The sequence below is a fragment of the Podarcis filfolensis genome (assembly GCF_964270895.1).
Source record: "Podarcis filfolensis genome assembly, chromosome: 6".
NCBI lineage: Eukaryota > Metazoa > Chordata > Lepidosauria > Squamata > Lacertidae > Podarcis > Podarcis filfolensis.
The window spans coordinates 60,470,684-60,487,067 of record NC_139609.1 but is presented as its reverse complement, the minus strand read 5'-3'; the positions used below and the strand labels follow the sequence as shown (position 1 = coordinate 60,487,067).

At 40.4% G+C, this 16,384-nt stretch overlaps 1 protein-coding gene and 1 long non-coding RNA gene across 5 annotated transcripts in view; one reads left to right on the top strand and one right to left on the bottom strand.

The window, feature by feature from the left end:
* Positions 1-7,789: 7,789 nt before the first annotated feature.
* On the top strand, positions 7,790-15,950 carry LOC310764064. Its single transcript, XR_014549000.1, has 2 exons — positions 7,790-9,400; positions 9,479-15,950. It is a non-coding gene; the product is annotated as an uncharacterized lncRNA (long non-coding RNA).
* DYRK3 (dual specificity tyrosine phosphorylation regulated kinase 3) overlaps positions 14,252-16,384 on the bottom strand; it is a 38,003-nt gene continuing 35,870 nt past the window's right edge. For all 4 annotated transcript variants that reach the window (XM_083617124.1, XM_083617127.1, XM_083617126.1 and 1 more), the window contains exon 3: positions 14,252-15,848. In XM_083617124.1, coding sequence (XP_083473250.1) covers positions 14,277-15,848 — 1,572 coding nt within the window. In that variant the 3' untranslated portion in view covers positions 14,252-14,276. The remainder of the gene's footprint in view (positions 15,849-16,384) is intronic.

Below are 16,384 nucleotides of genomic sequence, written 5' to 3'. Positions count from 1 at the left end.
GTTTAAGGTCTGGCAGGGCAAATCCACCTCTTTCCTTTGCATCAGTTAGTATTTTAAATTTTATTCTGGGCTTCTTGCCCTGCCAGACAAATCTAGAAATGTCTCTCTGCCACTTCTTGAAACAATCCATTTTGTCCAAAATTTGCAATGACAGAACGCAGGGGAAGAGTTAAGCATACAATCCTTTTGCTGCTGCTGCTGCTTTTCCAGCATCTGGATTTTGGGAAGTCGGCATCTGTGGGGCAGATGTTTGTTACAGCTGCCGCCTAGACTCAATTGTGGAGAAAGCCAGTTTAAAATTTTTCTCTAACTCTCAGAATTCCCTTTGCCGGTGGATGTTTCTAAAAGAACACATTGACCGTTACAGCTCTCCTTAAGATTTTCATTTTAAAGAAAAGAAAGCAAAATAAATAAAACAAAGGCACAGTGTCATTGCTTCCTTGTTCACCTCCTAGTTACTCAGCAACCAACGATTCAAACGCAACTCTAAAGTTCTTAGGTGTGGAAGGCCACAAGGCTCTTACCAACAGAAATAATCGAGGCCTGAGATGAGCCCACATTTCTTGACACACTGAGGGCTGTTATGACCCAGATGGGGGTTGACTCAGCTGGGAAATGCCTTGAGCTGAGCGCATGCTGTGCCTGCTTCCTCAGTCGAGCTGGTTGCTATTGCTAGCATAGCTGTAACTACACCAGAGCTCAAGTGTACACTTATTTATAACACTGACAGAGAGAAGAACTTTCTTGAGGATGTGATGACACCTCATTATAGATAATGTGCCAGCTAAATGGCTTAGCACTTGACCCTCTTCCGTACCCCCCCAAAATATTTTGACTGAAGAGATCCTAAGCACTTGAGACTTCTTTGACCAGCTGCCTCCCCCACACTTACAATGTGGCAATTAGTCTTGGGAGAAACATTCCATTTGAAGAAAAAGGACCTTTCTCCTCTAAGATTGATCATTGAGGCCGGCATTGAAGTTGAGAAGGTGAGGCTATGGGTTGGATCCAAATGCATCCCACAGGACCAAAGCTTACCCACCCATGAGCTAGATAAACAATTCTTTAATGAGCTACTAAATCTGACCACTCGTCCATGTAATCCAGAACAGTCTACTCTGGCTGGTAGCAGCTCAGGTAAGCGTTCTCTCCTAGCTCTGCTGCTTGGAAATAATCCTTCAACTATATCCCAGTAAAGATACCAAAGACAAAACTGACAAATATATATATAAGACACTTTGCTATGAAGGGCTAACTAAGTTTTAAATATATTTCAGTCATTTCTGTCCTGATTTGGTACACCAAAATGTACTCAAGGTGACTCTCAATAAAACAAATACATATTAGACAATGGAATAGGGATTAAATCAAGACAAATTGAATATACTTTTGTTATAAAGATGTGCTCACCCAGAATTGGAAAATCCTTTTGAATGGTCAGAGAAGCAACACTGGGGAGCAAAAGGTACCTCTTCCTGGAAGTATCCATGCTCCCAGTTTTCTGCATTAGCATCAATTGGATTTGAACAAATAGATACCACCAGTGATTTTCTTCTAGAAAAAAAGGTGCCGGTACTGCGTACCCTTGAGTACCCTGAAGGGGGAAAGCACTGGATACCACAATGAGCCCAATACATTGCCTGTATGGGGCCTTTTACCATAACCATATAGGGTTAGTAAAAGCACATGATCCCTCCTAAAACATTCTGAGTAGCTGTACCCATTGTGTTACTACAATGGCAAAGGGATGCATTCTTCAAAATTTAGCAGTGGAATGTATGATTAGCTCCAATTCCCACATGAATTTTTGGAAGTCCACACTAGAGTTGCTGGAAAATACAGAAAAGTGTATTTTATAGTAGCTCTATGTGCCCAATTTTTCAATAGAAACAGAATTAACCCACTCTTCATATGTGCCGGTACTAAGGCAGGAAGCACAAGCAAGTGATGCTTCCTCTTCCATGCTTCTCAAATCATGTGAGATGGTGAGAGCTTCATAGCTTTCACCATAGGACAGATGCATAGATACAAGAGCACCTTATCCATCTCCCCATAATCCTACCTTCACCCTGGAAGCACAGGGTAGTATTCATTAAAATCCTACTCGGAATAGAGCTACTGAAATTAATGAACCTAAATTATTCCATTAATTTCAATAGCTCTACTCTGAGCAGGATTAGTGTTGACTACCATTCATAGAAAGAGGGAATGCAATTTAGTTGCATAGCCAGTTTTACCACTTCCAAACAATGTGCATCACTGCTTGCCTGTTTGCTTGTATTTTGTATTTTTCAGATAATGTTAGACTTGTGTAAACTTCTATAGGTGAGGGAGTTTCTGCTTGGGAGTATAGATTTTGCTCAAGGGGGCATAGTGTTCTTCTACAGAACATTGTTTTACTCACCAAACTTAATAAATGCTTGGCTGCATATGATGCTGAGAGACATCAGCTCTAAAGAAATAATGGCTTCAGGAAGCTGGCGGAGATTGTAAGAGAATGAATACCTTTGCCATTAATGTGTCAGAGAAATCACTCTAGGCTAAATGCTGAAGGGAATCTGGCTTGATCCTCCTTGCCGTGGACCACAAACACATGTGCTCTTTACTATGAGGACACAACAACACATTGGAGCGAAATCAACTGCCTCCAGCCTATCGTTTCTCACTACAAGTGAATGAGATCTCCTGTTGTAACCTGACTTGACCATATTTCTGCCAACTGTAGCCTAATCTAAACTGTACTTAGGTTGAGCGATAATCCACACAAACTCATTATTGGGCTGTGTGATAGGCACACAAGAGTAATCTGGCACATTGCTCTTTTCAAGACAGGGTGGGGTTATCAAGAGGGCAATGCAATGTTATTAACAGTAGCTGAGCAGCAGGAAAAAAGTAGTGTGCCTCAAAAATTAAACTCTCTTGTTGGCTGAAATGTACTGAAAGTCTGACGGCAGTTTGTAAATTAGCATTAGGCATCGTAAAGCAGCACAAATAGAGACAGAAAAATTAGCAGGTTGAGGCTGCAAATCCTAAACACACTTTCTAGACAGCTGGACACAGCCAACCACACATTGGCAATGTTTGTGGGGAGCTTTGCAAGAGTGGGCACTGGAAGCATACAATAACACAAAGCAGGAACCCACTCAGAATTAGACATAGTATCAGGAAATTCCTTCTTGCAGTTTAGGATTCTCATTTGACATTAGGTTCATGTACTTTCAGCTTCTACCCTTTGCTAGAGACAGTTTACACCTTTGCCTGGCCTATATGGGAAATCCCTGGCTCTTGAAAATGATAATGTGGTTCAGTCTCCCTTAGTACGAGGTCTGCATCTGGATGCATCACTGCCTCTTGTCCAAGATACAGTCAGCTGGCTCCATCCTGGCCCATGAACTTAATCTTGCTTGTACTTGATTGATGCTCCAGTTTTATGCAAAAAGTCACTTTGAATATTTAATTTCAAAAATTTATTGAACTGGCATCTATTCGTTCATTATCACCATCACTGTTGGCCTTATCCTTATTATTATTGGACATTATTTCACGCACGGTCTCTTTCTCTTTCTCAAGTTATACACAAAGGTGTTCAAAACAGGGTGTATCTACAGACTGTACAAGGAAGCAAAAAAATCAAACAAAGGAGAGGCATTCAAGACTACACCTAGGAAATAATACTTTTGTCAAGTCACTGACTTTTCCCATGATACATCTAATAACTTCAGGCAAGAGCAGATGGACAGTAGATCTATCCTTGAGATTAACTGCTCTTGTAATACCAAGAACAATGAAGGGAGATTCCATGCCTACAGCTTTCATTCTCCACTTGCACATGTTAATTATTTTCATGATTAGGGGCAAGTTGATGCAGAACACTCTTGGTGTAAAATTACATCCACAACCTTTCCAATTTGATGACTTTATAGCAAGAATATTGGATACCCAGAGCTCAAATATCTTTCCATTTATGTTATCTGTTATCAACACCATGCATTGATCGAGGATGATTTTTTTCATTCCACAAATGTAACCAAACATTGCAACAGCATAGCAAGCTCCAAGATCAGAATGCATTACCATTCTAAATTATTCAGGTATCCCTAATGCGGCTAGCATTGTTAAAAGCATCCATGAAAAATATTCTGCAAAACCCAAGAGTTGTCAGATGTGCAGCTTAAAAACAAGAGAAACCAAAAGGGAACTGTGATATCTCTCTTACCAGAAACAACTTTCATATATCCATGATGAGTGACTGGACATCAGAAGCCTCCAGAATCGCTCATCTGATTTATACTTGTAAAAAGAAAGAAAGCCTGTGGCCCAAATATTTATGCACTTTTACATTCAATTAACAACTGACAGTGAAACTTGGAATTCAGTTCTCATCACTATCCCAAAATAAATAAATACCCAGGCCACCTGGAGCTTCAGAGCATAAAGCAGGGACACCCAGATGGGCTATGACCTCACCCTTCCAACACAGGTCATCTATGACATCAGAGATGCTCATCCAAAGCAGGTTAACCAGCAAGAGAGGTGAGGCAGCCAGAGGTCAAAGAGAGGAATGAAGAGTGATGGGGGACAGAAAATAAATAGGGAGTGCTGTACTTTTACGAGATGTATCATCTGTGAGCATGTCTCCAAAACAGCTCAAACTTAGATCAAGCCAGTCACATATATAAAGAGTTTCATCTATTTATCACAAAAGGCTCTAAAATGGCAAGCGAAGGAATAGGGTCACATGAACCCCTCACGTGTTGAAAGCATCACCCAAGCCATGCATCCAACATTCATGTGAAAGAGATGTGTGCATGCAGGTTTCTCGATGCAAAAGGGAATATAGCCCCTTCACATACCAAACATTTGGAGGGGGGGGGTGGCTCGCAGTCACATCCGCCAGGGGATGGAGGTACAGACTCATACAGCACAAACTCATGACCCTCTCAATCATGCTTACAATGTGTGAGGGATTCCCCTGAAGCCTATTACTTTATTCAGTAGTCCATGAAGTGCAAAGCATTATCATGCAGTTTAGTTCAATAAAAAGTTACTCATGAATCTTAAGACTCAAAAGCCAAGGCCCCTTAAGTTTCCACCTTACACTCCAGTACCTAGCATAAGTGCTTAATTCTTCTTTGACATAAAATGACAACCAAAGAAATTGACACCCAGGTTAGTAGGTGTTAGTAGGTGGCCAAGGGGGTGGCGTTCTCAGGCAGAAGTGAGGGGGGGAGCCCTGTTGTGCTAGTGGAAGTACCTGCATGGGTTTTCCAGTAGCAGGACCCATTAGGTGAATCTGTGTTCCCCCAGAGACTTAAACTACCATGTGCAAGTTTTATAAAAAAATTGAGTCATGGGCCTATATCCCAAGTCTCTTAGAAATGCCATTGGTGGCACCTGAGTCTACCAAGACTCACAATTATGTTAGAGGGACATGGGAGGGAGGTGTACCACTACAGCTCATGGGCTTTTATATAGCATTCACTATTTTAATGGCAGGCAACCCTTGCAAATACCATGGTAGATCAGATTGCTGAGATTGACATTTCTTTTCACAAACACTGTGTTTTAATTTCTTTGAAATTGACCAAGTTCTCATGATCCAGCATCACATCTCCAGAGAAAGACTCCCATTTCTGTAAGTTCTGTGAAAATAGGACAACCTATTTTGCCAGACCTACTCTTCCATCTTTCATAAATCTACAGACATAACCTGCAACTTCTGGCTCTTCCACTCCTTTAGCTCTTTTCATTTCATTTGGTCACTACAGTAACTCTCTAATGAAGATCTATTGCTAAAGTTTGCTTTATTCCTCTTCCCTCAGAATTCCTTTCGTTTTGCATTGTATGTTTTAGGCTGTACGTTTGAGAGCAGGGACTGTCTGATTTTTATACCATTCTGCAGAGCCTGAACAGTGGAGTGAATAGAGTAGCTAAATAGAGTAGTAAACATAGGAGCACATTCTGTCCTGGGCCCTCCCCTCAAGAGCCTGCAAGCACTGGGCTCTGAATAATGGCCTTTGCACATATCCAAACTGATCCTTTGTCAATTTGTCACCGCATGCCCGCTGCAGCAAGGCATGATCAGAGCTCCGATTGATCAGAGGTTGTGTAAATAAATCATTGGATGAGAGTAATTCACACTATTTGGGTCAGTATCTGATTGATGAGTTTATAGTAATCCCTCTTGTGCAACTTTGCACCATCAGACTAAGGAGTCCTCCTTTGCTTTTAATTCTCTTGCACTGCACCTTCACTCCTTATATGTACAGACTTGCATTGCAGAAGTCTGCAGTTGGCTGCGTCTATGTATAGCAAGCAGCAGCAGCAGCAGCTCTCTGAACATTTATTACCTTTGTGTACATTCCATTTAGCCTGATGACAACACTGTGAGAAAATGTTGAGGATGCAGCTGTTTTATTCTGCCCAAAGAATGAGGGGTCATAGATTGTTTTCCCTTCTGCAAAACCATTTTGAGTAACTACAGATCTTTTTCCAGAAGAGTAAAAAAAATAATAAATAGATACCCCCACTGTCATAACATGAACATAAATCTGAATGCATTCATTTTATGGGCCAATACTTTGATGGCTATCCTATTATTTTCTAACAAAATCACTTGCTGGTGTATCAGCCAAAGCCTTCCAATTTAGGTGGGTTGAGGTGGAATTTAAAATGGATTATTAGGCAGACTTCTTCCCCTTCTCCACCAATGCATAGCACATACAATATTTTTAAGGCACATAGCACTTACTGAACCAACCACTACTAACCCTGTGAAGCAACTGTGAAGATAGCCATCTTCAAATATCTAAAGAACTTTCACACTGAGGATGGAGCTAACTGGTTTTCTCCTGGACTCAAACCAATGGATTTGAATTCCAAGAAAGGAGATTCCAACTAAACACCAGAACTTTCTGACAGTAAGAGCTGTTCAGTAGTGGGATGGATTCCCACAAGAGGTGGTGGACTCTCCTTCCTTGGACGTTTTGAAGCAGAGGTTGGAGGGCTACCTGTGATGTATGAGCTAGTTGAGATTCTGACATTGCAGGGGATTGTACTAGATGACCCTTGGGTACCTTCCAACTCTATAATTCTATGAATCTTTTGCCTTGTGCCTTTGTAGTCTGTGAGTGTCTGGAGCGGGATGGCCAAATAAACCAGGATTAAGGAAGGGTGCTGGGTTCACATGTAACACCAAGTCATAGTTAAAATCAACCAAGGTTTGTAAGTCAACAACATAGCTTCAAATTGTTTTCTTTACTGTCAACAAACCACATAGTTTGGCAGGGTTTACACACACAATGCTAAACCATGGGAGGAATTCAACGAAGTACTAAGGAGAATGTTCTATCAGCATGAGCATTTCTGGCGGAACAATCTGCTCTCTTCTTATGGCATTATATAAATTATATTCTAGTGGTTCAATAGGAGTCTCTTTCTTGCCCAAGTTGACAAGCCTGTCAGTGAATGCGCTTGAGATGCCCCCTTTCCATCCACTGCCAAGAATGGGAGAAATAAGTCCATCTCTGCCTCCAATGCAAAAAGGCAAGGGTCACTTCCTACACTGGATGGCTCAGGAGAAGAAAAGATCAAAGCTGAACAGAATGATGCGTCCCTACTTCTTCAGGTTCACTACCTGAAGGAGAGCCTTACCAATCAAAGATAAAGAACTGCAATGCAGCAAAGGAGCTCTACCCCCCATGGGATGGAGGGCCCTTCTGAGAGCTATTTCTTTCTCCCCCCCCCCAAGAAAATACCTATTTCGAAACACAGGTGCTCTATTTCCCATTTCTACCCAAGAATGCATGTTTGAAAGTACCCTTAAGCATAAAATGGATGCATTTCCTCCAGAGAGGTTACATTGGCTACTTACTGGTAGACTGACTTCATGAAGATTAACTGCTTCTGCACAAAATCTCTTGAGCATATCATCTTGTATTTCACAGCTGTGAAGGCAGCCTTTTTACAGGCTGTAACTTCAGCTCCAAACTATGCAACTATCTAATTGGGTAACCTACCGTACAGAAGCACAGGCTTGGATTCAAAGAAAATCAATGTTAAGTGATTTGTGCTGGGTTTTCCTTTCCAGTCCAGAGATAAAAAAAGCATGCTGGGTTTCTGTGAGTTATATTTGAAGACTGACAGCAGAAGAATGCTATGGCAAGATTCTAGGATGTCCAGTTCCATAACACTGACTAGAGCTCACGTTCAGCAACCACAGGGTGAAATCATAGCACATTTTCTTTAATGTACAACACTTTCTTTAATGGGTCAAAGAGGACAATACATACAAACAAAGTCAAGAGAACCACAGATGTTGATGGCGGTAAGATGATGGAGGAAGAAGGGTGGACTCAAATTTGAGTGGAGATGTGAAGATCTAGAAACAAAGTTCCAAGACGGATACATCAGCCCAAGAGTTTAAACATGAAGATTACCTTCTGTAGATGTTTGTATCTATCTACACTATATATGGCAGTGCTTGAAAGATCTATTAGCATCAGTGATACTTACAAGCAAGCAATAGTCATAATACTGAGGAATACCAGTAGCTATAAAATGCGTTCATGGGAGTAAACAGGACACCTTGGTTGGTGCATGTGTGTCATAAGTGGCTGATAACCTCCCTGACCCATCACTCATGCAGCATAGTAAATTCATTAAAAAGGCATGGTGCTAGGGACAAAACTAGGTAAAATTTTACTCCTATTCATTTGTTGCTTCATCTATGAACCATCTGAAACAGTGGCTCCCAGCCTTTTTGGTATGTTGCCCCAGAACCCCAAATTTACTGGAATTTGTGGACATGTTTATAGTACCTACGAGGTTATTTAGTTTTGTTTTTGGGAATGTAAGAACACCAAATGTCTGGTTGTAGGTTATTTCTTCATAAGCTACAAAAATTTTTTATTGTGAATACATAGCTACATAAGCAGTGTTAGATAAAATGGAAGTATGAGGATTTTAAATAGTTTTATTGATGTTAAGTCCATTTTGGCAAGAATCAGGATGTCAGAGACCGTATTTTGCCAATGAGTAGGTCGGTGCAGGGTTTGCTGGTTGTCAGACGTAGCTTCAGATCATTACTTATACGTAGCCCGCTACTGTATTTCGTCTTCAGAGCAATCACTGCTGAAAAGCTTGTCTTACAAAGTTATGTGCTACCAAATGGCAGCATCACAGGCATCACTTAATCTGTAAGCTCAGGATACTCAGTGGTAGCTGAGCAATTTTGGTAACATGAAGCCAAAAATCTGATAAACACACTTCTGAAAATTTATCTTTGAGGGTCCTATCATATGACAGTTCAATGAGTTGTTCTTTTAGCACAAACAACTGTGTGACATCAGCTGCAAATGGGTTTCACACCCACTCAGAATTCTGTTTCTTCAGCACAAAAGTACTGGACAAATTTTGCCTAAGCAAATGTCATCTCACCATCGGCTAAATGATTAATTAACCCGAGCAGCAGGTCAAGCAACACTTCACCATAAGGTGCTCAGATAGGGAGATGTTTTGAATGAGTATTTGCTGAAAGCAGCACCTATGCATGAGAGGCAAGCTGTAATGGTCACTGCTACGGGATTTGCCACCAGCTGCCAGAGAGTTTTTCCCAAGTGTTATTTTTAAGACTTGAGCCTTTCCGACATTCAGTTGTGTCAACACAACAAAACAAAACAGTGTAGGAGATGTCATCATACCAGTTAAGAACCAAAAGCAATAATTATTTTGGGTTTACTTCTAAAACCCACAACCCATTTGCACAGGATTTATCTTCAGGTCGTGACATGTGTTGGGAAATACTGATTTAGGCTACAGGATATTTCTTACAAAGTAGTGGATGTTGGTTCCTTTTGATGGGTATTTCACTAACTGCTAAATAGTAAGAGCAAATTGTTTTGGTTTCAACTTTTTTCTTTGGAAGTACGTACAGCCTTTTGCAAAAGAAAACTACTTTTAAAAAGAATACATTAATTACAGTTTTAGGAAATATTTTTCATTCCCACTTAAATAAAGTTAAAAACTGGACATTTTCCAAGTGTTCCTTCACACAGAGATAGATCTATCATGCAGGTCAACATTCACTGCATTGTTCACCTTGTTAAAGATGCTACAACTTTCAAAACTAACTCAAGTATTCTAGACAGATTTTAATATACTGGAAACCTTGCATGGCATTCCATGTAGCACGAACTCCCTAAATTCCATCAACACAAGGATTTCTGCTTGCACAATGTAACTTCCACCCTATCCTTCTCCTGTGTGCCCCTTAAATCTGTTCTGAGCATTCCCCCAACACCCTGGAAGCATTTTGGGGAGGGTGGGGTGTACACACATGGAGGGGGCGGAATTCCATTGTGCAAGTGAAAATCCTTGAAATTATGGAGACGGATACTGCCCCTTGAGCAGTATTGCATGGAAATGGATGCAGGATGGTAAAGCATGGCACAATAGACAAGAAGTGGGAACATTAAATTGTAATTTTAGCAGTGCATATTTACTAATGAACCTCTTACATAGTTCTAATATTGATAGATGTCTTAGCAGTAAAACTGATTACATCCAAATATTTGCAAACAACATTTTCCATGAGCATTTGACTATTCCAAGGATTTCAGATACTTCTCATTTTATAACGGAGATTGAAAGAGACAGTACACAATATGACTAGCATCAGAGGAATCTTGTACTAACCTAGGCAAGTGTTCTCACGGTAATTGCATTGCATGGCTGGAATAAATCTTTCCAATGTTTCCTGAGAGGTAACGTTATTAACACTCTCAGGCTAGAGTTCTTTTATAGGACTGAAATTTGTGGAAGAAGTCAGACCATACATTAAAAAGTGTATTTTAAATCAGTTACCCCATCTGAAAAGGTACTGTAGTTAATTACCTAAGTGATGCTGTTGATGCTGCTTTAATTCAGGCACACAGCTCTATCCAACACAGCACATATATTAGTACAGGCAGCCCCCCATTTGTGTATAATTGAAACCCATTGGAAAAGCCTGCAAACAATCCACTGTGCCCTTTTAGTGACATTTCGGTAATGTCTATATGATGTGTCTGAGTCACTTCCGGGTTCTGTGTGATGTGCATATACACGATCACATGCATATTGGACACACATAAATGGAGGGCTGCCTGTAGAGAGAACTTTATTTTCATTAACAATCTGCAACATATTCTTAGTCATGGAATCATATGTTGGTAGAGGCCTTGTAGCCTACTGAATCCCTTCTCCTGTTTGATTTAGGAAATCACCAATTACAGATTTAAAAACTAAATCAAATGTTTGCAAAGTGATTGATTTCCTTTACCAATGGGGCTGGTAGGAGGCCAAACAAGTCTAGAATAAAATTAACAAAAAAGCCACACAACTTTTTTAGGGAAAGCATGCACTTTATGCTTGACACAGTGTAACCATAATAACTAAGTAGTGCAAATTGTTCAATATATTTAAGCTCTTAGTCTTCACAATGCTATTACTCTATTCTAGAGAAGTGAACTTTTCAGCTGATCTTTCAGTACAAAGGTCTGGTTGCACGATCAGCTTTTTGCTTGTCCTCCTGGGATTAGTGGAGATGTTGCTGAGATCATCATATATGAGCCATTTCAGTCAAAAAGGGGGAGGGGACAGGATGTTAGTTTAAAAAGACCCACAGTTTAATTTAAAGACTTTCTGAAGACAATAACTATTGGGGGGGGGGGAGTTGTTTACAATTACTAAGCCTAAAGGGTAATAAAAAGGCTTTATTGATGATTGATTTCAGTTTCTGAAGTTGCCTCTGTTTCACTCCTGTTAATTTTAAAGCACAGGTGAATTAGCATCACAGAAACACAAACGGAATATTCACTGCCATTGTAGATAAAGCTACACGAAATTTAAACAGCTTCTAGATATCTTTGAGAGAAGTTTAAGTTTGCCTATCTTCATAGAAAGGATGGCAAAAGAAAAATGATAGTTAGATGACAGTTACTCTGAGCTTGGGGATGCAACTGAACCATATGCCAAAGAAAAGTGTCCAACAGAAGACTGCTTTTCTTTTCTGGCTGTTGTTTCCTTATCTGCACTATTAATGACCTATTTGCTTATTTCAACTAAATTACTGCAGTCTATGCACTTTTTTCCTCCACTCACAATCTCTGCTGCCAAGGACTGAGATACTACAGTAGCCTTTTATCTGTAAACCATCTTGAAGACTTACTGGCATTGTGACCATTACTACTGTTATATTTGAAGGTTTTAAAATTCAATTTCAAATAAGAATCCCATGTGGATATATGGATCATAGTACAGCCCAGTTGACTTATACATAGGGTTTTTAATTTGAATGAGGGCAGGTTGTGGATAGGTGCAGCATGGCTTTCAGGTACTAAATGCAAATTCTTAAAAATCTGAGCCCAAGTGGGGAATGAGTATTCTGAATGTACAAATAACTCCAATAATAATAATAATTCAAATGCAATTTGGAATATACATTACAGTTACAGATAAAGACAATCTTAATTTAAAATGTATTTGGAGAGTAGAAAAAATGCTGGTATTGTATCCTGCATGTAATATTTGTTACAGAAGGATGATGCAAATTGGTCTGTCGGTGACTGGCTCTTTTCCTATCAAGTATTAACAACCTCACAGAATGGGTCAACAAATGACAAAATGCAGAAACAGGACTGATTCCAACACTACTGGTGCACAAGTGAAACAGGTATCCCTTCCTCCTCCTCCCCAAACCAGTTCTGAAAGGTTCCCCAACTCCACAAAGATTTTCGGTGGGTGGCTCCAGGGTGGAGAAGGGTAAGCCTGCTCATGCAGTGCTGGATTCCACCCTGAACGAAAATACTCATTGACTTAACTGATTGATCAACATCTGACACAAGTTCACACTAACAACGCCTTTGGCTGGGAGACTTCTTTCAGTCAGAGTAATCTGTTAAGTTTGTACTGCTTATAAAATGTGCCTCAGGTATATGTGAAACTGCTGTGAGACTTAACAAGTGTGTGACTGTCAAATAATGTAAGTCTGGAGGTTTAAACTCAGAAGCAAACTTCTCTCTATCTTAACCATTAATACACATCTTCCACCTTTTATTTTCCAGTAATCAGACACTGCTACATCTCATTACATTTTACTGTACAAAACTTCTGAACCTTCAATCAGATTATGCAAATCGCCCACCTCCACAATGAACTTTTAATTACTGGCATTTTAACCTTGCCCCAACCTCTTAGAAACTGCACTTGCTTTAAAACAGTTTGTCCTTGAACCAATTCACTAAAATTAAGAGCAGCTTACTCTGAAAGAACAGAGTCTCATGACACCTGAAAGATTTTTATGGCAAAAGTTTTCATGGACTAGAGTGCACTTCATCAAGTGCATTCTTCAGATGAGGAGGACTATAATCCACAAAACCATATGCCACAATAAATTAGGTGTAGTCTTTACATTACCATGAGACTCTAGTTGTTTTTGCTGCAAGACACTAAAAGAACTACCCTTCGGGGAAATAATGACACTAAAAGGCAAGGAGACATTTCTACCTCCACAAACAAATGCTAAATTATAAAGATTAGTTCAGTCAATTTTGCATGATGAATGGATGAGGGAAAGGAACCAAGCACCTTATACCTAGAGTCCCAACACCAGTATCTTCGTAGCCTTAGGACAGCACCCACTCTTCTTAGGAGTGTTTTATTGCCACAGACTGCAAGCAAATTTAAGGAGGGCTCCTGGCAAAGACAAAAGACTTCCCAAACACCAAAATCTGGCACTCAGTACATTGAAATTACTACAACAACAACCAATAGATATTAAAATATTGTGCTTTTTGACCATCATTCTTTGATGTATTCACTTGTGGCTAATTCAATGCATAGTTTATTTATCTTTGAAGTGGTTTGCAGCAAACTGTCTGCTAAGTGAGACTGTCCGCATGAGCAGTGGTTTTTGAGTTTTATTACAACAGTGCTATAAAATCCATCTGTTACATAGTGCGTAACTTCACTGAACAAAACAAATGTGCTGACCTATCAAAAGTGATGTAACAAGCACCACATTCTAGCTGAAACAACTTGATAAAACAATCATAGCCCTTAAAATGCTTATGTTTTGATTTGGGGGGGGGGTGTTTATACAAGATTTAGTGTTCAATAAAAATCCATTTCTTTTCTCTCTCTTTTTCCAAGACCTCTGCGCATTCTGTCATCTTTTTATATTTCAAGGATATAATTAAAAACACAGCATATGTACTCTGGGAATATGTAATTCTCTATTAGCTGACCAATTTGGGTAGCACAGTACATAGAGGTATATTGGCATTTGAGTCAGACATTAGATTAGCTCGTAGTTTGTTGGCTACCCCAACAACTGGGGGTAATCTGGAACCTATCCCTGGGAAAGAGCTCGTATAATGAGCAATCCGTTTGCCTGATGTTTTATCCATGCAGGGTGGCTTAGGTACTCGTTTACAAATCCAAGGATGTTTCAAAGCTTGGGTAGGAGTCATCCGTGCAGAAGGATCCCAATTAAGACATTCTTTCAGGAATTCTATAAACACGGGGTCATCACAGCCTTTTAATGCTGTGACCCAATCCTTGTTGCCTGGAGCACCACGCATTTTCCCCCTACGTGATCTGCTGCCATTAAGAGTCATTTTCCCATCTGCCTGTGTCGTTACAGTGCAGTAACGAGGATGGCCTTTTGAATTGATGAAGTTTTTGGCTCGCTTGGATTGGTCTAGCAGCTTCTGTGGGGGCATTCCAAGGAGCTCCATCATACAAGCTAGCTGATCGCCTTCATCCTCCCCAGGAAAGAGAGGGTAACCAGTCAACAGTTCCACAAGAATACAGCCAAAACTCCACATATCTATGGGCATCCCATAACGGCTTCCCAAAATGACTTCTGGGGCTCTGTAGAATCGAGACTGTATGTAAGTGTAGACTCTTTGGTGCTCAAAACAGCTGGATCCAAAATCAATCACTTTGATTCCACTCCGCCCTTGTTGTTTTAGAAGAATATTTTCAGGTTTCAAGTCACAATGTATGATTTTGTTTTTATAAAGAGCCTCCAAACATTGCAGTATAGAGTGGGCAAACTTTCGTACCAGCTGCACACTGAAGCCTTGAAATTTGTTTCTTTTGATCAGCTCATAGAGATTCATACTCAGGAGTTCAAAGGTCATACATATGTGATTCCTAAAGGTAAAACTCTCCAGCATGTGAATAACATTCATGCCACCAGTCTTATCCTGTTTTTTGAGATGCTCCAAGATCCGTATTTCTTCTGCTGCTTGCCGGTGAAACCTCTTTTCGTTACGTACCATCTTTAAGGCCAAATGCTGGTGGTGTTTGTGGTCATAAACTTTAGCTACTTGGCCAAAACTGCCTTTTCCAATTATTTTTAGTACTTCATATCGGTAGGCAAGATGGTCGTGAGGCACGTGAATGTAGCTGCCTTGTTCATCATCATATCCACCATTGTTTGGGCCTCCAATGACTCCTTGCCTTTTCTTTGCATTTGCACCCACAAAATAAATTTCAGGAAAGTTCAATATTTCTTGCTGCTCATAGGCTGACAACTGCTGTTTGTATTGCTTCAGTGCTTGTTCTGGGGACTGACTTCCGGTTTTGTGTGCTTTTGTCAAGCTGCCACTATTTTTGTTGGTACTTATGCTATCAATGCTTTTATCTTTTGCTGGAGTTGGAAAAGACCTCTCAGAGGCATTTATTCCTGAAGACTGGAGAGTACTGCTCCTTCTGTTGCCAGAGTCTTCAAATAACTGCTCCACTTTGACTTGGCTCCCTGTCAGAGGATGGTCCTTCATTGTGATTGGGTTAGTAGTTACCTATTAGGATGAAACAAAGCAAATCTTTAGTTTCAGTTCTCATTTTAACAACGGGGAAGCAAAGAAGCAACAAGACAAGCTTTCAGATGGCGCATTTACAAATACACGTATTCTGATCTAGTTCAGAAGCAACCGATCGCACAAGCATGCACAAGAGCAGCTATGCAACACCTACTGTTCAACCCGACATGTGGGCAGGTGCTGAAAGTTTAGCATTAAACCAGGGGTCACCAATGTGTTGCTCATGGGCACACATGAGCACACAAGTCCACAGAGCTTTTCCTGGTGTCTGCAGGGACCCACCCCACCCCCACTTAAATTGGTCTTGAAGCAGCATTCCATTGTAGTCAACATAATAGGTTGCAGTGAGTGCTCGGGTTCTGCTATGCGTGTAGTGCCCATGACAGTTTTCCCATTTTTTAATGTGCTCATAGGCCCAGGTTGGCAACCCCTGGCATAAGCCAAGCCATAGCTGAAGTATGCATATTTGCCATCTTAGAACCACAGGAAGCCAACTACAAGGATGAAAAAATACA